We start from the raw sequence: 26,875 nt of genomic DNA, 5'->3' as shown, positions 1-26,875 counted from the left end.
AGGGCTGGGTAGAGGGTCTGGGTAAGATTCTCTGCCAGAGAGTCGATGCAGACTTGATGGGGTGAATGGCCTCTTCTGCACTGTAGGGATTCTATGATTGTATGAACAACTTAAATGTCAGCAAAGATATTCGGGTTAGGTGCATTGGCCATGCTCAATTGCTTCTTAGTGTTCTAGGATGCATAGGTTATAGGGATTAGCAGGGTAAATATGTGGGGTTACGGGGAATGGGCCGAGATGGGATTGTTGTCGGTACAGACTCAATGGGCTGAACAGCCTCCTTCTGCACTGTAGGGATTCTATAATTTAATGTAATGAAACATCCCAAGGCGCTTTACATAAAACAAAGTTTGATCCTGAGCCATCTAAGGATATATTAAGTAAGATGACCAAAAGCTTGGTCAAAGAGGTTGGTTTTAAGGAGTGTCTTAAAGGAGGAAAGTGAGGTGGAGAGGCACAGGCAGGAAATCCCAGAGCTTAGGGCCCAGGCAACTGAAGACACGGCCACCACTGGTGGAGGAATTAAAATTGGAGATGGCCAAGGGCTGGACTTCAAGGAACACAGAGATTCCAGTGGGTTTGTGGGCTGGAGGAGATTACCGAGATAGGCCGCGGCGAGATTATAAAACAAGGATGAGAAATTTAAAATCAACAGGTTGCTTGACTTGGAGTCAACCTAGGTCACCGTACACAGCGGTGACAGGGGAATGGGACTTGGGGGCGAGTTAAGATACGGGTCGAGAGTTTTGAGCTTAAGCTTACAGCTGAGCAGCCAGGGTTACACATTGGAATGGTTAAGCCTGGAGGTAACAAAGGCATGGACAAGGATGTCAGCAGCAGATGAGCAGAGAGAGGGTAAAGTCAAGCGACGTTACAGAGGTGGGAATAGGCGCTCTGAGTGATGGTATGAATATGAGGCTGTAATCTCATACTGGGGACAAATGTGACACCAAGACCATGAACAGACTGATTTAATCTCAGATTGTTGCAAGGTCAGTGGCTGGGGCACAGAGCAGGGACCAAAAACAATGGCCTTAGTTTCCCCAATAGATAATTGGAGGAAATTTCATAAAATCATAGAATCCCTACAGTGCAGAAGAGGCCATTTGGCCCATCGCGTCTGCACCGACCACAATCCCACCCATGCCCTATCCTCGTAACCCCACAAATTTACCCTGCTGATCCCCCTGACACTAGGGTTAATTTAGCACGGCCAATCAACCTAACCCACACACCTTTGGAGGAAACCGGAATACCCGGAGGAAACCCACACAGATACGGGGAGAACGTGCAAACTCCACACAGACAGTGATCCGAGGCTGGAATTGAACCCGGGTCCCTGGCACTGGGAGGCAGCAGTGCTAACCATTGTGCCACCGTGCCGCCCACTGCCTCACAGTGCTTATCCAACACTAGTAGCAGGATTTTATGGCCTCATTCGTCCCAAAACTGTAAAATCCTGCCCGAGGTCAACGGATCTTCCCATTGCCTGTCCCTTGCCCGCTCCGACCCCTGTAGCGGTAAAATTCCGGCGTAGATGTCGTTTAGAGAAGGAAATGTGTCATGACCTGGCCAATATATTGACTGATCTCTGAAATGGCCGAGCAAGACATTCAGTCAGGGCAGCTACTGATGGGGACTTCACATCAGCCTTGCTGATGATGCCCACACTCCAACAGAATTCATGAACAAAACAAAGTGATTATTGGCATGGCTGTGCCAGCCAGTGAGTCGGAGCTGGGGTGGCATTCATGGCAGTTTATCTTTCAGCAGACAGAGTCTGTTTACTTAACGCTTTGGAAAACTAAGGCAATTTTGAGCTCAATTTCCTCCCTGATTGCTGACTATGGCCAAAGTAGCAAATTCAGGCCGATATTTTTAAAATTAAAGCAGACACACCTTGCCCATCACGGAATCGGGGCAGGCAAGGAGCGGACAGTGGAAATGTCCGTTGATCTCGGGTGAGAATTTCAGGTCTCACTCGAGTGAGGCCATAAAATCCCGCCCATTGTCTCCCTACAGTGCAGCAGGAGACCATTTGGCCCATCAGGTTTGTATCGACTCTCCGACAGATCATCTTTACCCACCCTATCTCCATAACCCCACATATTTACCCTGCTAATCCCCCTTAACCTACATGTCTTGGGATACTAAGAGATAAAGCTCCAGGGACCTGGTTTGATTCCCGGCTTGGGTCACTGACTGTATGGAGTTCTCCCCGTGTCTGCGTAGGTTTCCTCCGGGTGCTCCGGTTTCCTCCCACAATCCAAAGATGCGTGGGTTAGGTGCTTTGGCCATGCTAAATTGCCCCATAGTGTGCCGGGATGCGTAGGCTAAAGGGATCAGCAGGGTAAATATATGGGGTTACGGGGATAGGGCCTGGGTGGGATTGTTGTCGGTGCAGACTCAATGGGCCGAATGGCCTTCTACTGCATTGTCGGGATTCTATGATTTGTATGGTAATCTAGTATAGCCAATCAACCTAACCTGCACGTCTTTGGAGTGTGGGAGGAAACCGGAGCACCCGGAGGGAACCCATGCAGATACGGGGAGAATGTGCAAACAGTGACCCAAGCGGAGAATTGAACCTGGGTCCCTGGCTCTGTGAGGCAACAGTGCTAACCATTGTGCCACCGTGCCGTTCCGTTGGATGTTGATGGCCCTTTAAGACAAGCCAAGCAAAGATAATTTTATTTTGAACATCAGAACAGATTGCAAAGCTTCAACAGAAACTGGAGAGTAACAGGCTGCAAAAAAAAATGCTCCCAATAGGTCTGTCGGAGAGTGCAGGAGCTGCAAGGAATGTGACCTACTTTCCAGGCTGCTTCCTTTGGAAATGAGCAGAGAGCAAGGTTGTGATTCTAAAACAATGTCTGTGTGTGTAGGTACGTTCTTTAGGTTCAGCTCGGTTGCTGGGTATGAAAGACTAGAGGTCGGTTGGGGGGGGGGACTCAATTATTATACAGAGCAGGTACAAGATAGTGAGGATGTGCTAGTGCGGCTGTTTTCCTTGCTCTCCCTGGGGAGATGGTGCAAACGGGCTGCTGTCCAGGCTTTGTGAAGTGTTTGTGAAGGGGTTGTCTTATGAGGATTGGTTGGCAGGCTGGACCTGTGTCCACTGGAGTTTAGAAGAATGAGGGGGAGACTTGAATGAATCATAGAATCCCTGGAGTGCAGAAGCAGGCTATTCAGCCCATGGAGTCTGCACCGACTCTCTCCAATAGATCATCTTTACCCAGACCCTATTCCCCGTAACCCCACGTATTTACACCACTAATCCACCTAACCTGCACATCTTTGGACTCTAAGGGGCAATTAAGCATGGCCAATCCACCTAACCTGCACATCTTTGGACTCTAAGGGGCAATTAAGCATGGCCAATCCACCTAACCTGCACATCTTTGGACTGTGGGAGGAAACTGGAGCACCCGGAGGAAACCCATGCAGACACGGGGAGAACGTGCAAACTCCACACAGTCACCCAAGGCCGGAATTGAACCTAGGTCCCTGGCACTGTGAGGCAGTGGGTGACCTTGTTCATGAGTCGCTGAAAGCTAACATGCAGATACAGCAGGCAATTAAGAAGGCAAATTGGCAGTGCAGTGGTTAACACTGCTGCCTCAGAGCACCAGGGACCTGGGTTCGATTCCCAGCTTGGGTCACTGTCTGTGCAGAGTCTGCACGTTCTCCCCGTGTCTGTGTGGGTTTCCTCCGTGTGCTCCGATTTCCTCCCACAGTCCAAAAAACGTGTTGGTTAGGGTGCACTGGCTGTGCTAAATTCTCCGTCAGTGTACCCGAACAGGCACCTGTGTGTGGCAACTAGGGGATTTTCACTTTAACTTCATTGCAGTGTTAATGTAAGCCTGCTTGTGACACTAATAAGTAAAAAAAAAGATTAGAAGAATGAGTGGTTCATTTAAACATACAAAATCCTTACTGTGCCTGACAAGATAGATGATGGAAAGATGCTTCTCTTGGCTGGTTGGAGGTTGGGGAGTCCACAACCAGTGGACACAGTCTCAGAATCAGGGACAGGAAATTCAGGACTGAGTTGAGGAGGAAATTCTTCACTCAGAGGGTGGTGAGTCGTTGGAATTCTCTCTCCCAGAGGGCTGTGGAGGCTCAGTGATCGATTATAAACTGAGATCGATAAATATCTACATATTAAAAATGTCAAAGGATACCAGGAGAGTGCAGGAAAATAATGTTGAAATAGAAGATCAGCCATGATCTCCTTGAACGGTGGAAGTGCTGAATGGCCTACTCCTGCTCCTATTTCTTATGTTGCTGTAATGTACTATCACTGGAATCATTTCTCCAGCAAGAGTCAGCACCTAAGGAGAGATGGTGAGAAACGCAGGGAGAAAAACATGAGACACAAGAAAAATAAAGTATTGTGAAACTATCTGCCAGTGACATGCAGGCAGCAGCCTACCAGACTGGCATCCTGCCCCGTGCACAGTACTGGCAGCAACTGCCACTTGGTATCATTAATATTCAGCTGAAGCCTGTTGCAGAGAACCAGTCCGCTCATGCACACAGATCATTCAATCATCCCAGCAGGACATTCTGAACGCTGGAACATTAAAACGAGCTAGTATTTCATCTGAGATGTTTTGAGGTCGCCTGGATTGTGGAGTGTGGGGGGAGGTGGGGGGGCGGTGGCGTGGGAGAAGGATACGGTTTGTGCAGAGTTGATTCTCTGATGATTAGTTGTTCCCTCCTGTTTTCCACCTTCCTGTACCGAAGGTGCTGACTCTCTCCGAGGGACAAGGACACCCTGTGGATGCTGATTCTCTCTGGGAAACTGATCCCTTTGTTGCTGACTTTCCAAGGAGAATTATAGAATCCCACAGTGCAGAAGGAAGCCATTCGGCCCATCGAGTCTGCACCGACCACAATCCCACCCAGGCCCTATCTCCATAACGCCACGTGTTTACCCCAGCTGGTCCCCCTGACACTATGGGGCAATTCAGCATGGCCAATCCACCCAACCCGCACATCTTTGGAGTGTGGTAGGAAAAAGGAGCACCCGGAGGAAACCCACGCAGACATGGGGAGAATGTGCAAACTCCACACAGACAGTGACTCAAGGCCGGAATTGAACCTGGATCCCTGGCACCGTGAAGCAGCAGTGCTAACCACTGTGCCACCATGCCGTCCTCCTGGGAGTTGGGGGCAGGGAGACATATCCACCTGAAGGGGGTAATCTGAGAAACAATTTCTGCAGTGGTCTGGATTTCCACCAAAACTTGAGCAAATTGTCATTGTTCACGCACAGGCGCTGAGGCAACAAGTAGCACTGGGCTGCATTTTTTAATTCAGGGAGGTGGGCGTCGCTGGCAAGGCCCAGCATTTATTGCCCATCCCTAATTGCCCTTGAGAAGGTGGTGGTGAACCGCCTTCTTGAACTGCTGCTATCCCCATGTGATGTAGGTACACCCACAGTGCTGTTAGAGAGGAAGTTCCAGAATTTTGACCCAGCAACAGTGAAGGAACGGTGATATATTTCCAAGTCAGGATGGTGTGTGACTTGGAAGGGAATCTGCAGCTGATGGTGTTCCCATGGAACTGTCACTCCTGTCCTAGATGCCAGTGGTCACGGGCTTGGAAGATATTATATGAGGAGTACATAAGAACATAAGAACATAAGAAATAGGAGCAGGAGTAGGCCATCTAGCCCCTCGAGCCTGCCCCGCCATTCAATAAGATCATGGCTGATCTGACGTGGATCAGTACCACTTACCCGCCTGATCCCCATAACCCTTAATTCCCTTACCGATCAGGAATCCATCCATCCGCGCTTTAAACATATTCAGCGAGGTAGCCTCCACCACCTCAGTGGGCAGAGAATTCCAGAGATTCACCACCCTCTGGGAGAAGAAGTTCCTCCTCAACTCTGTCTTAAACCGACCCCCCTTTATTTTGAGGCTGTGTCCTCTAGTTTTAACTTCCTTACTAAGTGGAAAGAATCTCTCCGCCTCCACCCTATCCAGCCCCCGCATTATCTTATAAGTCTCCATAAGATCCCCCCTCATCCTTCTAAACTCCAACGAGTACAAACCCAATCTCCTCAGCCTCTCCTCATAATCCAAACCCCTCATCTCCGGTATCAACCTGGTGAACCTTCTCTGCACTCCCTCCAATGCCAATATATCCTTCCTCATACAAGGAGACCAATACTGCACACAGTATTCCAGCTGCGGCCTCACCAATGCCCTGTACAGGTGCATCAAGACATCCCTGCTTTTATATTCTATCCCCCTCGCGATATAGGCCAACATCCCATTTGCCTTCTTGATCACCTGTTGTACCTGCAGACTGGGCTTTTGCGTCTCATGCACAAGGACCCCCAGGTCCCTTTGCACGGTAGCATGTTTTAATTTGTTTCCATTGAGATAGTAATCCCATTTGTTATTATTTCCTCCAAAGTGTATAACCTCGCATTTATCAACGTTATACTCCATTTGCCATATCCTCGCCCACTCACTCAGCCTGTCCAAATCTCTCTGCAGATCTTCTCCGTCCTCCACACAATTCACTTTTCCACTTATCTTTGTGTCGTCTGCAAACTTCGTTACCCTACACTCCGTCCCCTCCTCCAGATCATCTATATAAATGGTAAATAGTTGCGGCCCGAGTACCGATCCCTGCGGCACGCCACTAGTTACCTTCCTCCAACCGGAAAAACACCCATTTATTCCGACTCTTTGCTTCCTGTCGGATAGCCAGTCCCCAATCCACTTTAACACACTACCCCCAACTCCGTGTGCCCTAATCTTCTTCAGCAGCCTTTTATGGGGCACCTTATCAAACGCCTTTTGGAAATCCAAAAACACCGCATCCACCGGTTCTCCTCCATCAACCGCCCTAGTCACATCTTCATAAAAATCCAACATGTTCGTCAAGCACGACTTTCCCCTCATGAATCCATGCTGCGTCTGATTGATCGAACCATTTCTATCCAGATGCCCTGCTATCTCCTCTTTAATATTGGTGAGTTGCTGCAGTGCTTCGTGTCGATGGTACACAAAGCTGCCACTGTGAATTGGTGGTGGAAGGAGTGTATTTTTTTTAATGGAGTGCCAATCAAAAGGCTGCTTTGTGGTGGTGTTGAGCTTCCTGAGTGTTATTGGAGCTGTACCCATCCAGGCAAGAGGGGAGTATTCCATCATACTCCTGACTTGTAAAAGAATAGTTGCCATCGCCCAAGGTAACCATAGGCTGCTCTCCCCTTGGAGGTGGGGGGTGGGGTGGGGGGGAAGGGGCGGTGGGGGAAGAGGGTGTGGGGGGGTGGTTCAGTGATGGTAATTCCATTGAATGTCAAGGTTAGATCCTTTCTTGTTGGAGATGGTCATTGCCTGGCACTTGTGTGGCACAAATATTACTTGACACTTGTCAGTCCAAGTGGCAAGTAACCAAGCCTGGCTATTGACTAGGTCTTGCTGCATTTAGATATGGATTGCTTCAATATCTGAGGAGTTGTGAATGGTGCTGAACATCATGCAGTCATCAGCGAACATCTCCACTTCTGAGCTTATCTGGAAGAAACGTCATTAATGAAGCAGGTGAAGATGGTGGGGCCAGATTCTGGTCGATCATAACTCCCGGGATGTTGATCTTGATGGATTCAGTGATGTTAATGCCATTGAATGCTCAACCGGGCAAGGCATCACAGTCAAACTCAAATGTGTGCTCAGATGATGTTGCCACTGCTGGAGTGAGAACCCTGACTGCTTGTTTAAATGCTGCCTCCCAAAGAGGATAAGCTATCTCAGCAGCTGAAATCGCCAAAAGGAATTGAATCATTCTGGGATTTATTCATTAGTGTCACAAGTAGGCTTACATTAACATTGCAATGAAGTGAGTGTGAAAATCCCCTAGTCGCCACACTCCGGCACCTGTTCAGGTACACTGAGGGAAAATTTAGCATGGCCAATGCATCTAACCAGCACGTCTTTCGGACTGTGGGAGGAAACCAGAGCACCCGGAGGAAACCCATGCAGACACGGGGAGAACGTGCAAACTCCACACAGACAGTGATCCATGGCCGGAATTGAACCTGGGTCCCTGGCGCTGTGGGGCTGTGCACTGTTGGAGAACAGAGACCACTCCATCTGATGAAGGAGCAGCAAGCTCCGAAAGCTTATGGTATTTGCTACCAAATAAACTTGTTGGACTTTAACCTGGTGTTGTGAGACTTCTTACTGTGCTGCGGGGCAGCAGTGCTAACCACTGTGTCACCATGTTGCCCCACAGTTGGCTATTGAACAATTGGCAAGGGCTCTCTTATAGCTCATCTGTGAGTGTGGAGAGGAGTGTGTTGGAATGCTCTTCCACCATGGGAGCCTTTGGTAGTTGAATCTGAATCAATCCTCACTCACTGCATAAATATATACTCCTTCACCAGCAAGGGGCAGTGGAGAGCAACCACACGCTCAAACTCACGCTGGTTCATTCCTCTCAAACCCAGATGAGGTGCTGGATAAATGAACTCCGCACAGACAAAGGACTGGACCTGGAACCTGCCAAAACTTTGGCCTTCTCACACTAAAGTGTGGCACCTGCCTTTGTTTGACATACAATTCCAATGACACTAGAACAGAAGGAGGCCATTCAGCCCCTTGAGTCTGTTCCACCATTCAATTGGATCATGCTTAATTGGTACTTCAACTCCATTTTCGCACCTTTGCTCTGTACCCCTTGATATTCTCAGCTAACAAAATATATCGACTTCAGTCCTGAAATTTTAAATTGACTTCCAGCATTCACAGCCTTTAGGGGAAGATGGGTTCTAGATTGCTGCAAAACGTTGTGTAAGAGTAGTTCCAGATTTCCCTCCTTAATGGCCTAGATCTCATTTTAAGATTATATTCCCTTGTTCTAGACTTGCCTCAACAAGGGATTGACTTTCCCTTTTTCTGCAACTCCCGTTAACATTATACAGAAGGCGAGCCACAGGAGGCCATTCAGCCCCTCAAGCACATTCCACCATTGATTCAGATTAACCCCCTCAATGTCTGACTCCAGTATCTGGCACATGCTGCCTAAATGATGTGGAGATGCCGGCGTTGGACTGGGGTAAACACAGTAAGAAGTCTAACAACACCAGGTTAAAGTCCAACAGGTTTATTTGGTAGCAAAAGTCACTGGTGGTTTGGTAGCAAAAGCCAATGGCTTTTGCTACCAAACCACCAGTGACTTTTGCTACCAAATAAACCTGTTGGACCTTAACCTGGTGTTGTTAGACTTCTTAACATGCTGCCTAGCCACTCCCCAACCCCCCACCCAACCGCCCCCCCCTCCATCGAGAAGGAAATGGCAGTAAAACATGGAGATGACAGGTACTGTTCCAGTCTGGAATTCCGGTTTAACATTTACAAGACCAGCTGAAGACATATTCAACTTTTTATTTTTTTACTTCTGGTTTTGGTGACAATGTCATCAGCCGTCTGGGCCCCATAGCTACAATTTCCTCCCAAAGCACCTTTATCTATTTATCTCTTCAAATCCCTCCTTAAAATCCATCCCTTTGACCAATGCTTTGGTCATCCCCTTCATATCGCCTTACTTAGTATTCATGTTTCTATCAAGGGATATGGGGGGAAGGGGAGACCAGGATATTGAATTTAATGATCAGCCATGATCAAAATGAATGGCGCAGCAGGCTTGAAGGGCCAAATGGCCTACTCCTGCTTCTGGTTTCTATCTTTCTACTAAGGGATATGGGGGGGGGGGGGAGCAGGGTTGAGATTAGGGAATTGATTAGGGAATAGATTATTGAATTTGTTAATCAGCCATGATCAAAATGAATGGCGGAGTAGGCTCTACGGGCCGAATGGCTTCTGGTTTCTATGTTGTTTGATTACCCCTCTGTGGGAGGCTCTTCTGCGGTACAGCTGTCACATAAATTGCAAATTGATGCTGTAGCTTCAACCTAGTACAGCATAGAGAGAGGCCTCCATATGGACATCAAGTGGGAACCAGATCATGCTATGATGTGATGCTCCCCGTGGTCAAACAGCTGACGACCACTCTGTGCTGACTCCCACGTGAAAAGGGATGCATTAGTAGGCTTGCCATTGTTGGTTGGATGTATTCTTGGAACTGTTATCCCAAAGCTTTCCATAGCCAACTGCCTGCCCCCTCTCCCATCATTGATTGCCTTGGCAATGCCCTACTTTCCACCAGCCAATTGAAAAATGAACAGCCTCTCCATTACTTGATTGGATGATGTTTGATGGTTAGTAAAACAGCCTATTCTTTGCCCGCTCCATTAAAAAAGAAATGAATGAATAAAAGTATTCAAAATTCACATTTTTTTTAATGCTTCTATCTTGTTTTTCTTAGGTGTGTCCTGGAAATGTCTCTTTAATTCCTGGAGACTCCAGGGCAGTCCTGGAGGGTTGGCAACACCAGCTGTGCTGGTGGCACACAATGAGAAGGCATTACAGTTAATGAGTTTTGACTTCAGTTCCCTTTTGGGAGGGAGGTTATTAAAAGAAAATCCTCCACACCAAAACAAAAATCACCATGAATTGGAATAAACCCTTCAATTAAAATAAATAAAATCAGGTCAAAGAGAAGCCCTGGCATTGTGGGGGGGGTGGGGGGGGGGGGGGGGGGGGGGAGGCGGAACTGTTGTTGCTGGTCTTGGGTTTTCCAGAGGGGGAGGCAGGATGGGTGCACACTTCCGGGGGATGAAGCCGGAAGTGGCTTCAGGGTGGAAGATGGAGGAACAGGAGATGCAGCTGAAAGTGAAGAAGGGTGAGGGTGTGAACTGGGCCTCTTCATACAGACCCCCTCCCCGCCCCCCAAAAAACCCCCAGCAGCGGCTAGAGGCGGAATTAAAGGGGCAGGGAAGGCTCTTAAAAAAGGGAACAGAAAATCAGAAGGGAGGAGTTGGCCCTTACATAGCGCCTGTCACGTCCCCAGGCCCTCCCAGAGTGTTTTCCAGCCGCTGAAGTGGCGCCCCTGCTGTAACAGGGCAGCCAGTCCGCGCACAGCAAGATCCCACAAACAGTGATGTGGCCACCATCAGATAAATGTGTTTATTTTTTTGTTGTGATGGGGATGGCGCAGTGGGTTAGCGCTGCTGCCTCACAGCGCCAGGGACCCGGGTTCGATTCCCGGCTTGGGTCACTGTCTGTGTGGAGTTTGCACATTCTCCCTGTGTTTCCTCCGGGTGCTCTGGTTTCCTCCCAAAGATATGTGGGTTAGTTGGATTGGCCATGCTGAATTTATCCTTAGTGTTAGGGGGATTAGCTAGGGTAAATAGCCGGGGTTACAGTATCACGAGCTTTCGGAGTGTTGCTCCTTCATCAGGTGAGTCTGTGATTTTTCCGTCTCGAGACTGATGGGGTCCATTTTGGTGTTGGGCAGAAATTGAGCCCTCACCTGATGAAGGAGCAGCACTGCGAAGGCTTGTGATACCAAGTAAACCTGTTGGACTTTAACCTGGTGTTGTGAGACTTCTTACTGTGTCCACCCTGGTCCAACACTGGCATCTCCGCATCATTTAAAACAGAGTTGAGGTGAGATTTTTCCACTGAGAGGGTCGTGAGTCTTTGGAATTCTCCTCCTGAAAAGGTGGTGGAAGCAGAGTCTTTGAATATTTTTAAGGCAGAGGTGGAGAGATTCAAGGAAAGCAAGGGGGTGATGGGTTAACGAGGGTAGATGGGATGCAGATTTGAAGTTACTATCAGACCATCCTTATTAAATGGCAGAGCAGGTTTGAGGGGCTGAATGGCCTACTCCTCCTTGTTTGTATGTAATTTGACACCAAGCCACAGGAGGTGCTGGGAAGATGACCAGAAGCCTATATAAAGTAGGTTTTATGGAGTGTCTTTAGGTGGGAGTAAGGTAGAGAGGTTTAGGGTGGGAATTCCAGAACTTTGGGGTCCAGGCAGCTGGAGACACAGCTGTCAATGCTGGGACAATGGAAATGGAGAGTGGCTAGAAGGCCAGAATTTTAGGAGCGCAAATATTGCACAGGATTGTACACCAGGAGGACATTATAGAGAGGAGCGAGAATTTGAAAACAAGGATGAGAATTTTAAAATTGAAGCGCCTCAGGATATTTTTGTTACTTCAATGGTGCTATATGAATACAAGTCATCTCGATAACCTGTGTCGGATAAATCGAGCGAGGTGGCTGCCTGAGCGAGGGGCAGCCCCGTGAGTCAACCATGGTCTAATCCCTAGCTTTTGTGCAGTTACAGATAAATTCACGGAAAGTATGTACTTCTTGGCCAATGAGCCATCACTGGCTCTGTACCGACTGCAGGAGCACGTTCGCCGATCGCTCCCAGAGCTGGTGCAGCACAAGGTGAGGGGAGGGTGAGTGAATTACTGGGAATTGTTGGATTGTCATTGAATTATATCTGCTCCAAATGTGCAATCCCCATTGTCCATTGCCGATAGGAACTTCCCCGGCAGATCTCCCATTCTTCCCCCTGCCCCCCCCCTCCTCTCCCCCCCCCCCCCCCCCCCACAAAAACTCCTCTTCCTCCCCACTGCCTCATCAGCAATACTAGATATTTGCTGTCAACAAAGGCTATTTGACTGCAGGAGCTGATGTGGCCAATCCTCCTCTACACAATTGTGAGCTATCCATCGGGACTTCCTAGGTAGTACCCACAAGAAGGATTGTTTCTGTTTTTTATTTTCCTCTACCTCCTCCACCCACCCCCCTTAAATCCTCTCTTTCCCCCAATTTTCCTATCTCAGAGGCACTAAACCCCAGTCACGTTGACCTTGGTGTTGCCCTCTGGCCATGATCAGCCAGATTGACAGAGTTTGAAGACTGGATCTTCTATTTTGCACTGCACAGCCATCACAGAGTCCATTGAGCCATCACGGATTGCCTCGGTTTCTCCTGATTTATAGATGTTTACCCAGCGGATTGCCCACCTCCTCACCCCTTGTTTATGACTGGGGAACAGGAGAACAACGGGGGTTGAGGTTGGCAGTGGTGCTTTCTCCTCTTCCACTAGTGTGGGCGGCACGGTGGCACAGCGGGGGAGGCACGGTGGCACAGTGGTTAGCACTGCTGCCTCACAGCTCCAGGGACCCAGGTTCAACTCCGGCCTTGGGTTAATGTCACTGTAGAGTTTGCACGTTCTCTGTGTCTGTGTGGGTTTTCTCCGGGCGCTCCGATTTCCTCCCACACGCCGAAGATGTGCGGGTTAGGTGGATTGTCCATGCTAAATTGCCTCTTAGTGTTAAGGAGATTAGCACAGTCAATATGTGTGGGGTTACGGGGATAGGGCCTGGGTGGGATTGTTGTCAATACAGGCTTGATGGGCCAAATGGCCTCTTTCTGCACTGGAAGGATTCTATGATTATTCTAGTTCACCACTGACATCAGTTTGCTGTCCAGGGAGGGAGAACTGCACAAATAGGGTTGACTTCATTCCTCGTGTTAAAAGCGCCTTTTACAGAGCAAACACACAGGGAACAGAATTCATACAATCACATGAGGATGCTTACAATCACAAACAGGTAACAGAGTACGCTCTCATTTACAAACTGGACCTGAATTATTACCCATGGAAGTGATGCAGTCACTTGTGGGTAGCCTCGCCCAGCCACATGCACACAGCAATTTCTTTTTGTGTTGGTACCAGTCCCGTTGCACCCATTTTACTGTGTCGATGGCACAGGGAACCCCAAGGGCATTGCAGGTGCAATTTTGATCAGTTCAGCTTCATAAAATTAAGGGGACAGATAGGAGGGTCGGAACTAAAGGTAGGGACTCAGGGTTGGTGTGTTGCCTACCAGGGGCTGGGGTCCGGGATGTGTCTGACAGGGTATTCAGGACTCTTAGGGGGGAGGGAGATAAACCACAAGTTATTGTACATGTGGGGACACACGACATAGGGAGGATAGGGGAAGGGGATATTAGGCAGGGATTTATGGAGTTGGGGTGGAAACTAAAGGCCAAGACTGACAGAGTGGTTATCTCTGGACTCTTGCCTGTACCACGGGATAGTTTAGAGAGGAATAGGGAGAGGGAAGGTTTGAATTCATGGCTGAGGGGATGGTGCAGGAGGGAGGGGTTCAGGTACTTAAGCAATTGGGGCTCGTACTGGGGAAGGTGTGACCTCTATGAGAAGGATGGTCTACACCTTAATCAGAAGGGGACCAATATCCTGGGGGGTAAATTTGCTAAGGCCATGCAGGGAGGTTTAAACTGATTCGGGGGGGGGGGAGGGATCCTGAGTAGTGGGGCTGAAAGTGAGGGATGCATGGATGGGGACTGCAATGCACGGCATTGCAGAGGTGGGGTGGAGCAGGGTTTGAAATGTGTATACTTCAATGCCAGGAGTATTCGCAATAAAGTGGGTGAACTTGCAGCGTGGATCAGTACCTGGGACTTCGATGTTGTGGCTATTTCAGAGACATGGATAGAGCAGGGGCAGGAATGGATGCTGCAGGTCCCGGGGTTCAAATGTTTTAGTCGAAGTAGGGAAGGAGGTAGAAGAGGGGGAGGGGTAGCATTATTGGTCAGAGATTGTATCACAGTGTCAGAGAGGAGGTTTGATGAGGACTTATCTGTTGAGGTAGTATGGGCGGAGATTAGAAATAGGAGAGGAGAGGTCACCCTGTTGGGAGTCTTTTATAGACCTCCTAAAAGTTCTAGAGAGGTTGAGGAAAGGATTGCGGAGTCAATCCTGCTTAGGAGTGAAAGTAATAGGGCAATTGTTATGGGGGATTTTAACTTGACTAATATTGACTGGAATTGTTATAGCTCTAGCTCGTTAGAGGGGTCAGTTTTTGTTCAAAGCGTGCAGGAAGGTTTTTTGACTCAGTATGTAGACAGGCCAACTAGAGGTGAGGCTATATTGGATCTGGTGCTGGGAAATGAGCCAGACCAGGTGCTAGACTTGGAAGTTGGTGTGCATTTTGGTGATAGTGACCACAATTCGGTTACGTTCACCTTAGTGATGGAAAGGGATAGGCATGAACCTCGGGCCAGTGGTTTTAGCTGGGGGAAGGGTAATTATGAGGCTATTAGGAGAGAATTAGGAAACATAGGTTGGACTAGGAGATTACAGGGACTGGGAACGTCCGACATGTGGAGTTTTTTCAAGGAGCAGCTACTGCGAGTCTGTGATAGGTATGTCCCTGTCAGGCAAGGAGGAATTGGTAGGGCTAGGGAACCGTGGTGCACCAAAAAAGTTTCTTTGTTGGTTAAAAAGAAAAAGGAGGCTTATGTTCGGATGAGACGTGAGCACTCGGGTAGTGCACTAGAAAGCTTTAGATTGGCTAAGAGGGAGTTGAAGAGCGAGCTTAGAAGGGCTAAAAGGGGACATGAGAAGACTTTGGCGGATAGGGTTAAAGAGAATCCTAAGGCGTTCTATAGGTATGTCAAGAACAGAAGGTTGGTTAGGGCAAGTTTAGGGCCAGTTATAGATGGCAGAGGGAAGTTATGTGTGGAACCGGAGGAGATTGGTGAAGCATTGAACCAATATTTCTCTTCGGTGTTCACGCAAGGGGACATGAATATAGCTGAGGAGGACACTGGGTTGCAGGGGAGTAGAATAGACAGTATTACAGTTGATAAGGAGGATGTGCAGGATATTCTGGAGGGTCTGAAAATAGATAAATCCCCTGGTCCGGATGGGATTTATCCAAGGATTCTCTGGGAGGCAAGAGAAGTGATTGCAGAGCCTCTGGCTCTGATCTTCAGGTCGTCGTTGGCCTCTGGTATAGTACCAGAAGATTGGAGGTTAGCGAATGTTGTCCCATTGTTTAAGAAGGGGAACAGAGACTTCCCCGGGAATTATAGACCGGTGAGTCTCACTTCTGTTGTCGGCAAGATGTTGGAAAAAATTATAAGGGATAGGATTTATAGTTATTTGGAGAGTAATGAATTGATAGGTGATAGTCAGCATGGTTTTGTGGCAGGTAGGTCGTGCCTTACTAACCTTATTGAGTTTTTTGAGAAAGTGACCAAGGAGGTGGATGGGGGCAAGGCAGTGGACGTGGTATATATGGATTTTAGTAAGGCGTTTGATAAGGTTCACCATGGTAGGCTTCTGCAGAAAATGCAGATGTATGGGATTGGGGGTGATCTAGGAAATTGGATCAGGAATTGGCTAGCGGATAGGAAACAGAGGGTGGTGGTTGATAGTAAATATTCATCATGGAGTGCGGTTACAAGTGGTGTACCTCAGGGATCTGTTTTGGGGCCACTGCTGTTTGTAATATTTATTAATGATCTGGATGAGGGTATAGTTGGGTGGATTAGCAAATTTGCTGATGACACCAAAGTCGGTGGTGTGGTAGACAGTGAGGAAGGGTGTCGTAGTTTGCAGGAAGACTTAGACAGGTTGCAAAGTTGGGCCGAGAGGTGGCGGATGGAGTTTAATGCGGAGAAGTGTGAGGTAATTCACTTTGGTAGGAATAACAGATGTGTTGAGTATAGGGCTAACGGGAGGACTTTGAATAGTGTGGAGGAGCAGAGGGATCTAGGTGTATGTGTGCATAGATCCCTGAAAGTTGGGAATCAAGTAGATAAGGTTGTTAAGAAGGCATATGGTGTCTTGGCGTTTATTGGTAGGGGGATTGAATTTAGGAGTCGTAGCGTTATGTTGCAACTGTACACAACTCTGGTGCGGCCGCACTTGGAGTACTGTGTGCAGTTCTGGTCCCCACATTACAGGAAGGATGTGGAGGCTTTGGAGAGGGTGCAGAGGAGGTTTACCAGGATGTTGCCTGGTATGGAGGGGAGATCCTATGAGGAGAGGCTGAGGGATTTGGGATTGTTTTCGCTGGAAAGGCGGCGGCTAAGAGGGGATCTTATTGAAACATATAAGATGATTAGAGGTTTAGATAGGGTGGATAGTGATAGCCTTTTTCCTCTGATGGAGAAATCCAGCACGAGGGGGCATGGCTTTAAATTGAGGGGGGGTAGTTATAGAACCGATGTCAGGGGTAGGTTCTTTACCCAGAGGGTGGTGAGGGATTGGAATGCCCTGCCAGCATCAGTAGTAAATGCGCCTAGTTTGGGGGCGTTTAAGAGATCCGTAGATAGGTTCATGGACGAAAAGAAATTGGTTTAGGTTGGAGGGTCACAGTTTTTTTTTTGTTTTTTTTAACTGGTCGGTGCAACATCGTGGGCCGAAGGGCCTGTTCTGCGCTGTAATGTTCTATGTTCTATGTTCTAAAAGGAAGAATTTCCACATCCTGGAAATAAAATGCTGTGTTTAATCAGCAGTGTCAGTCAAATAGATTTTCTTCCTTTTGTTCCCCTCACAGACAGACATGCAAGGAGTGGAGGAGCAGTGCCAAGGTGCCATATATACCGTCGAATACGCCTGCAGGTAAGATAATGTTTTAAACGAGTGCTGAGTGCAAGGTGCCTGTGTCAACCCTGGTCTGTGAGCTGATTGAAGCAGTGTTGATGAAGGGAGATGCTGTAATGATCTGGGCCCCTCGCTAGCTAGATTCCTGGCTGGAGAACCCTTGTATATACGGCCATTAGAACAAGGCAGCTGCTAGCCTGTGAAGCTCCCATTGCCAGGTAGCTGGCTGACATTACCGGACTGGATGTGACGTGGATACTTAAGTGGGATATTGATGTGCTGCCCAGATTGGTAGCACTCCTACTCCAGCAGGGGCCACTGCCTTCAAAGAAGCAGGGGATAAATAAATGTAACACCTTCTCATCAAACCATATACAGAAACCATATTGTGAACAGATGTAGGTGAGACTTGTTAGTGCTGGGAATAGAACGCTTTTCCACTTTGGGCATATGATGGCAGCACCCTCATATTAATTACAGAACGGGTTAGATACAGAGTAAAGCTCCCCCTACACTGCCCCCATCAAACACTCCCAGCACGGGGTTAGATACAGAGTAAAGCTCGCTCGACTCTGTCCCCATCAAACACTCCCAGGACAGGTACAGCACGGGGTTAGATACAGAGTAAAGCTCACTCTACACTGTCCCCCATCAAACACTCCCAGGACAGGTACAGCACGGGGTTAGATACAGAGTAAAGCTCCCTCCACACTGTCCCCATCAAACACTCCCAGGACAGGTACAGAATAAGGCCAGAATTCTTCGGCCGTTCGCGCCCCACAGCTGCTGCCAGTGAGGACGGGGAATTTGGCGCTCAGCCAAATCACCATTCACTGTAGCGGGACCCGAGAATCCTGCTGGGTGAACGGCCAGAGATTCATGTCCCATGCCTCTGAATTACACAATTTTTCCAGTTGCCACACCAGCTCACCTGGCCCATGGTCTCCCTCTGAGTGAGCTGAGTGTCCATGTTTTATGCTGGGTGTCCATGTCCGCTAATACCTCAGTTGAAACCCACACTCATTTAACATTGCGACATCCTTGTGGCCACCAAACAGGAGTAAATTTTCCTCCCAGCTGTCAGTCCCAGCATCGACTCTAGTATTAGAGGTGAAAAGTCAGAGTCTGACTATTTCATTGAAGTGAAATTTCTTCAGCTGGAGAAATGTAACCATTTTAGAAAAAAATAAAAGCAAACTTGCAACTTTCAAAGCATTTTACAGGCAATGAAATACTTTTCTGAAGTGTTGTCACTGTTGAAATGTAGCAACCAATTTGCAATCAGGAAGGTGACCTTTACTCTGAACAGTAATGTGCACCTTTTACAGGTGTCAGTTGGATAGTTATTGTACAGACACCAGAGAGAAATCCTCTGCTCTTCAAAGTGTGGGATCTCTTACCACCTGAGAGGGGCATATAATGGCAGCATTCTCATATCAATTACAGAATGGGTTAGATACAGAGTAAAGCTCCCTCTACACTGTCCCCATCAAACACTCCCAGGACAGGTACAGCACGGGGTTAGATACAGAGTAAAGCTCCCTCTGCACTGTCCCCCATCAAACACTCCCAGGACAGGTACAGCACAGGGTTAGATACAGAGTAAAGCTCCCTCTGCACTGTCCCCCATCAAACACTCCCAGGACAGGTACAGCACGGGGTTAGATACAGAGTAAAGCTCCCTCTACACTGTCCCCCATCAAACACTCCCAGGACAGGTACAGCACGGGGTTAGATACAGAGTAAAGCTCCCTCTACACTGTCCCCCATCAAACACTCCCAGGACAGGTACAGCACGGGGTTAGATACATAGTAAAGCTCCCTCTGCACTGTCCCCCATCAAACACTCCCAGGGCAGGTACAGCACGGGGTTAGATACAGAGTAAAGCTCCCTCTACACTGTCCCCCATCAAACACTCCCAGGACAGGTACAGCACGGGGTTAGATACAGAGTAAAGCTCCCTCTACATTGTCCCCATCAAACACTCCCAGGACAGGTACAGCACGGGGTTAGATACAGAGTAAAGCTCCCTCTACACTGTCCCCATCAAAAACTCCCAGGACAGGTACAGCACGGGGTTAGATACAGAGTAAAGCTCCCTCTACACTGACCCCATCAAACACTCCCATAGAATCATAGAACCCTACAGTGCAGAAAGAGGCCATTCGGCCCATCGAGTCTGCACCGACCACAATCCCACCCAGGCCCTACCCCCATATCACTACATATTTTATCCACTAATCCCTCTAACCTACGCATCTCAGGAAACTAAGGGGCAATTTTATCTTGGCCAATCAACCTAACCCGCACGTCTTTGAACTGTGGGAGGAAACCGGAGCACCCGGAGGAAACCACGCAGACACGAGGAGAATGTGCAAACTCCACACAGACAGTGACCCGAGCCGGGAATCGAACCCAGGTCCCTGGAGCTGTGAAGCAGCAGTGCTGACCACTGCTACCGTGCCGTCCCAGGACAGGTACAGCACGGGGTTAGATACAGAGTAAAGCTCCCCCTACACTGTCCCCATCAAACACTCCCAGGACAGGTGCAGCATGGGGTTAGATACAGAGTAAAGCTCCCTCTACACTGTCCCCATCAAACACTCCCAGGACAGGTGCAGCATGGGGTTAGATACGGAACCTTGGTTTAATGTCACATCTAAAAGACCTCCGGCAGGGCGGCACTCCCTCAGTGCTGCATGGAGCGTGTCAGCCTGGATTACCTGCTCTAGTTTTTAGAGCAGAGACTTGAAGCCTTTGATTCCATACAAGGTGCTACTGGCATCTATCCTGAAGGGATTAATTGTGCTTTATTTTCCCCACTCCCTGTATAGTGCTGTTAAGAGCATGTCCAACAGTGGGGCATACTTCAAGAATATCGAGGGGCTGCTCCGACGAGCCATCAGCATCAAGGACCAGATGAGCTCTCTTCAGAGCCGCAGGTACTGTGAGGGTCATGGGTTCTGCTTGGTGCACCCATTCTTTCCAGCCTCATTTAATTTCAATCATCTCACTGTCAGCTTGGGTGTGTGTCAGGGGGAATCACTAAAAGCAGCACCTCAGGCCTGGGTAGTCATGGAGCCTCGCGTATTGAGGTGAAGTTAGAAACTGCATTAGCCAAAACTGACTGACTTGACTAAAATGACCTGACAACTTTGGGAGGGGCAGTGTAGGGGGGATAGCAAGTCATTTCACAGTACACTTCGTGTCCAGAGCCTATAGTTTGATAGGAAAATTGAATGGGGCATGTTGACATAGCAATTTACAATAATGATAATAGAATAGAATCTCTACAGTGCAGAAGGAGGCCATTTGGCCCATTGAGCCTGCACTAACAATCCCACCCCGACCCTATCCCCATAACCAATTTACCCTACTAATCCTCCAGACACTAAGGTGAAATTGAGCCTGGCCAATCAACCTAACCCGCACATCTTTGGACTGTGGGAGGAAACTGCAGCACCCGGAGGAAACCCACGCAGACATGGGGAGAACGTGCAAACTCCACACAGTCAGTGCCCCAAGGCTGGAATTGAACCCAGGTCCCTGGCGCTGTGAGGCAGCAGTGTTAACCACTGTGCATATCACTTATTTTTGGTTACACTTTTCAACAATTGGAAGTGAGTTCTTGACAGGAAGTGTGGTACCTGGACTAGACTTTTTAATAGATACAGAGAGCAATAGATGAGCAAGATGAAGGTGATGAAGTGCTGATTTACTGAAACCTCCTGGGGGATTATATAGTTTGATGTTTGATTTGAAATGTTTTTATTTGTAGTTGTTTTAAGTTCTGTGAGTACTGAGTGTCTATTATGGCATCAGATGACATTCTTTTTATATAGTGTCTCTCTTCCCATTGACGCCTCTAACCTATGTCCTGTGCCTCCATCGGCCTTACGATGCGGCCCTGCATCAAATAGAGTCATAGAAGTTTACAGCATGGAAACAGGCCCTTCGGCCCAAATTGTCCATACTGCCCTTTTTTTTTTAAACCCCTAAGCTAGTCCCAATTGCCTGCATTTGGCCCATATCCCTCTATATCCATCTTACTCATGTAACAGTCTAAATGCTTTTTAAAAGACAAAATTGTACCCGCCTCTACTGCTACCTCTTGCAGCTTGTTCCAGACACTCACCACCCTCTGTGTGGAAAAAATTGCCCCTCTGGACCCTTTTGTATCTCTCCCCTTAAACCTATGCCCTCTAGTTTTAGGCTCCCCTACCTTTGGGAAAAGATATTGACTATCTAGCTAATCTATGCCCCTCATTATTTTATAGACCTCTATAAGATCACCCCTCAGCCTTCTATGCTCCAGAGAAAAAAAATCCCAGTCTATTCAACCTCTCCTTATAACTCAAACCATCAAGTCCCGGTAGCATCCTAGTAAATCTTTTCTGCACTCTTTCCAGTTTAATAATATCCTTTCTCTAATAGGGTGACCAGAATTGCACACAGTATTCCAAGTGTGGCCTTACCAATGTCTTGTACTACTTCTTCAAGACGTCCCAACTCCTGTATTCAATGTTCTGACTATGAAGTAGTTTGGGGTGGAGGGCGTGCGTGGGAAACCTCTAACCTTTCTCTATGCAGAGACTGATCAATTGCGTCAAACCATCTGCACTTTCACACTCTCCATGCCAGGCAAAGCTTTGCTCAATCTTCAGTGATTGAAGACGATGGAACTGCTGTTTGCAGTCAGTGTGAGATTAATGGTGCGTCTACCAGGAGCTTTTTAGTTTCATCTTTTGAAGAAATTAAGGATTTACCCTGTCCCGGCCCCAACAGCCTCATCCAACGTCTGATAAGCCCTACTTTGCTGGGGTCCTGTTCAAGGGAAACTTCCCCTGTTCATTCATACCGCAGTAAAAGTGGTCATTCTTCATTAGCGAATCTCGAATGTGTGTGCCAAGAAGTTATTTTATGGGAGGCATCGCACCAGAGTGCCATCCTCTCCTACGTCTATGTCTACCTGAACTTTGGAATAGAGGGCCACTGAATGGAAATAGTGCAGAACTTCTGGCTGATGATAATGGGAGTCTTTGACGAATGGACTAATCTGAGGAGTCAGTCTCTTGATGCCACAACAGACCCAAAGATTGAGTAGAATGAGCATTTATTTCCTGAAGTTTCAAAGCAAAGAAGGTGATACTTGGAGGCTTGACAGGGTAGATGCTGAGAGGCAGTTTTCGTTCTGGCACGACAGCCTAGAACTGGGAGGCCATGGTCTCCGGAAAAGGGGTTAGACCATAACCATAAGACATAGGAGCAGAATTAGGCCACTCGGCCCATCGAGTTTGCTCTGCCATTCAATCATGGCTGATTTCTTTTTCTCATCCCCATTCTCCTGCCTTTCCCCATAACCCCCGAATCCTTTATTAATCAAGAACCTATCTATCTCTGTCTTCAAGACACTCAATGACCTGGCCTCCACAGCCTTCTGCGGCAGAGTTCCACAGATTCACCACTCTCAGGCTGACGAAATTCCTCCTCATCTCTGTTTTAAAGGACGGTCCCTTTAGCCTGAGGTTGTGCCCTCTGGTTCTAGTTTTTCCTACTAGTAGTTGGCCTGAGATGAGGAGAAATTTCTTCACTCGGGAGGGTTGTGAATCTTTGGAACTTTCTCACCCAGAGAACCGTGAATCCTCAGTCATTGAGTATTGTTCAGTACTGAGATCGATACAGAGGTTTTTGGACATTAAGGGAATCGAGGGATGTGGGGATAGGGCAGAAATGTGGAGCCTGTGCTTTTATTGAATGGTGAGTGGGGGGGTGTATGGCCTATTCCTGCTATCCGTATGTCTGTTTTGACATGAGGCAGGGAATCCCTCGGTGGTGGAGAGCTGAGAAAACCATTGGTGCAGTTAGCTTTTTCTTCCCAAGCATGCTACACTCATCACACCTCATGTCTCAAATTATTCCATTGTGTCACAAAATGTTACTTTCCGAAAGAAAGCTATCTATCTTTGCATTTGTGGGATGAGAGACAGCCAGAATCTGAAGGGCTAACTAGATTGTGATGTGCAGCAGGGTCAAGTTTGTGCCCTGCTTATAAATTGATTTAAATTCCACGATGTTAAAATGTATCCTCAGTACTCCAGCGTTTGTGTTGCATTTGTGTTTTATTTTCTTTTTACCCATCGCTGCATGCAGCTTTAGTGATGTGAGTGTCTGTTACAGTTCCGTTGTTACACAGACAGTTCCTGAACCTCCCTCCTTCTCTTCTTCCTGAGTGCAGAGCCAAGCGTGCACCCCTCCCTTTCCAGGTTAGTATTGCTGAAATCGGAAGCCGAACCAAAATCTATTGCCAGGCTTGGGGCCTCCACAGCTTCAAGCACGGTTGAATCTTGAATACTTGACTCGTGCAAACCTTCCAACTCGTCACATTTTTTGAGCAATGACCTAAAATGTTTTTTTTACCGTCAATGTGCCTTTGCCATGCCTATAGAATCCCTACAGCGCAGAAGGAGGCCATTCGGCCCATCGAGTCTGCACCGACCACAATCCCTCCAAGGCCCTATCCCCGCAGCCCCACATATTTACCCTGCTAATCTCCCTGACACTGAGGGGCAATTTTAGCATGGCCAATGCACCTAACCCGCACATCTTTGGACTGCGGGAGGAAACCGGAGCACCCGGGGGAAACCCATGCAGACACGGGGAGAATGTGCAAACTCCAAACAGATGGTGACCCGAGGCCGGAATTGAACCTGGGTCCTTGCCGCTGTGAGGGAGCAGTGCTAACCACTGTGCCACCGTGCCGCCAAATTTTATTTGTTGTATATTTGATTTTTGCTTTGTTGAAATTTTGCATCAGATCCAGTCGAATGAATGATTACTAGCAGGCTGAAACTTCTGCGGGCCTAAAGCAATGTTTGAATCCTTGGTCAATTTGGTCACACCTCAATCCTTGGCATTTGGCTCTAATACCCACTCCAGTGAAATTTACTTCAAAGTTGGAAGGTCTGCTAAAGTGCCAAGAGTTATATTTTTCTCTCCTATTTTCCTCCCCCCTACAGGCTGTTAATCACCTCCACACTCTCCACTGATCAGTAAGCTGGGTGTGCGGGTGCAGGAGCAAGAACAGCACAGCCCAGCTGACCTCCTAACAGGGACCGTTGAGGCATTTAGACATCTTGAGCAAGTGGGCCTGGCACCACTGTATTATGTTAAATTGCAAAGCGGGGCAGGAAAGTTCGAAAGGAGTTGAGAAGATGAGACAAATCGAGAAGTAGTAAGATAATGCTCGGGTTTCAAAAGGCCACTAAAAGGAAGATGAACACTAGATCATAAGAATTAGGAAGAGGACTAGGCCATTCGGCCCCTCGTGCTTGCTCTGCCATGCATTAAGTACCTGGCTGATCTGATTGTGGTCTCAACTGTACTTTCCTGCTAGTCCCCATAACCCTTGCCTGCCTTGGCAATCATAAACCTGTCTAACTTAGCTTCGAATTGTTTCAGTGTTGGCTGGGGAAGAGAATTCCAAAGGCTAATGACCCTCTGAGAGAAGAAATTTCTCCCCATCTCCACCTCAAATGGGAGACCCTCCATTTTGAAAGTGCGCTGCCTAGTTCTAGATTCCCCCACGAGGAAAAGTGTCCTCTTGGCATCTACCCTGTCAAGCCCATTTTGTATGTTTAAACAAGCTCGCTTCTCATTCTTCTAAACTCCAATGGGTTTAGACCGAACCCGCTCAACCAGAAAGGGAGGACTGAGAAGTTTTGAGATCCTGAAGGAGGTTGTGGAAGGAGCATTGGAATTCAAGATGAGCTGAAAGTTATCAACTCAAATGTGAATGTTATCGCCTGTTCCTCAACATCATCTTATTCAGGGTTATGGTGAGCAGGCGGGTTACTGGAACTGAGTCCACCAAAAGATCAGCCATGATCTTATTGAATGGTGGAGTAGACTCGAGAGGCCAGATGGCCAATTCCTGCTCCTAGTTCTTATGTTCTTTATCCTCGAGAAGGTGAGCCATTTTTTTTGTCTGTTGAGTGGCTTGCTGGGCCATTTCAGCAAGCGTTTAAGAGTCAGCCACATTGCTGTGGATCTTAACGTTTAAAGTTTATTTATTAGTCGCAAGTAAGCTTACATTAGGACTGCAGTGAAGTTACTGTGAAAATATCCTAGTCGCCACATGCTGGCACCTGTTCGGGTACACTAAGGGAAAATTTAACACGGCCAATGCACCTAACCAGCTCTTCTTTCAGACTGAAAGGGGAAACCGGAGCACCTGGAGGAAACCCACGCAGACATGGGGAGAACGTGCAGACTCTACACAGACAGTGACCCAAGCCGGGAATCGAACCCGGGTCTCTGGCGCTGTAAGCTAGCAATGCTAACCATTGTGCCTGGTTCTGTAGTCCCTTCTAGACCAGCTGGGTAAGGAATACAGATTTCCTTCCCTAAAAGAAAATTAATGAACCAGATGGGTTTTTTTTAAAACAGCATCCTGGTAGTTTCATGGTCACTATTACTAAGACTAATTTTTTAAAATTCCAATTTAACTACATTTATTTAGTATTTAATTAACTAAATATAAATTTCTCTGTTGCTGTTGTGAGATTTTAAACTGGAGTATCCGACCATTAGCTCAATCCTCTGGGTTACTTGTCCAGGAACATAACCACCATATTACTTTTCTTAGATGTTGAGTCACTGTCTGTCCGAGTCTGCACATTCTCCCTGTGTCTGCGTGGGTTTCCTCCGGGTGCTCCGATTTCCTCCCACAGTCCAAAAGACGTGCTGGTTAGGTGCATTGGCCATGCTAAATTCTCCCTTAGTGTACCCGAACAGGCGCTGGATTGTGGCGACGAGGGGATTTTCACAGTAACTTCACTGCAGTGTTAATGTAAGCCTGCTTGTGACACTAATAAACAAATAAACTTTACTTTAAACAGGCATAGAGCAGGGGGTTGAGTGCTCCACAGCGCACTGGCTTGGACTCGCTGGGCTGAATAGCCTCCATCTGTGCTGTAATGGAGATCTATAAACCACTGTCAATCCTTTTGAAAGATAACTCAGCGACAGTTGTGATAAGTTGAAGGTTCCTGGCTAACTTGATCGTCACCCAACAGATCTAACCTATCACTGTCCAAGAATCACTGACTGGTCAAATGATCAATCTCTCCTTCTTTTGATGTCCACAGCTAGCAACGTCCCTTTTGCCTTACTTTCAGTATTGGGGAAACATCAGTATGAGGGCACTTTCAACAGGGAAGAAATTTAACCTATGCACATGCATGGTGTTTTATTTTCTGATTGGACAGCAGTTACCATGCCATTTTTTTTTATCCATCGCAGGAAGTGATGTAAAGAATGTCCTGGGCTTGGGTTGAAGAGAATGAGTCGTCTGAGCATCATTCTCATCTTCAGAAAGCCAGGTGAGCTACAGGCAGCCATTTGTTTGTCATCAACCCTTCCCAATACCACCCGCTTCACCCACAATATACCTGATCTCCACTTGACCCGATGAACAAGGTTGGGTGTTCATTGAGTGATGTGTGGCCCTCCTGTGTGTCGATTTTAGGAATTAATCCCTTCCTTCGGATTCATGGCAACACGG

The 26,875-nt window shown here is 47.8% G+C and overlaps 1 protein-coding gene across 12 annotated transcripts in view; it reads left to right on the top strand.

Moving 5' to 3' along the window:
- Positions 1–10,693: 10,693 nt before the first annotated feature.
- The window catches only part of borcs8 (BLOC-1 related complex subunit 8), a 21,231-nt gene continuing 5,049 nt past the window's right edge, over positions 10,694–26,875 (top strand). The window contains exons 1-6 of one of the 12 annotated variants that reach the window (XR_013495551.1): positions 10,694–10,767; positions 12,216–12,328; positions 17,266–17,330; positions 20,148–20,255; positions 23,549–23,576; positions 26,614–26,693. Coding sequence is in view for 8 of the 12 variants with exons in the window: in XM_078198634.1 (XP_078054760.1) it covers positions 10,701–10,767; positions 12,216–12,328; positions 17,266–17,330; positions 20,148–20,255; positions 23,464–23,542 (432 nt within the window). In the remaining 4 variants the exon portion in view is untranslated. Of the gene's footprint in view, positions 10,768–12,215; positions 12,340–17,265; positions 17,331–20,147; positions 20,256–23,463; positions 23,577–26,613; positions 26,694–26,875 lie in introns of all 12 variants that reach the window. The other 11 variants (XR_013495550.1, XR_013495549.1, XR_013495552.1 and 8 more) reach the window with 11 other exon arrangements.

Source organism: Mustelus asterias, chromosome 26 (genome assembly GCF_964213995.1).
Source record: "Mustelus asterias chromosome 26, sMusAst1.hap1.1, whole genome shotgun sequence".
Taxonomy (NCBI): Eukaryota; Metazoa; Chordata; class Chondrichthyes; order Carcharhiniformes; family Triakidae; genus Mustelus; species Mustelus asterias.
This window is presented reverse-complemented; position numbering and strand designations above follow the sequence as displayed.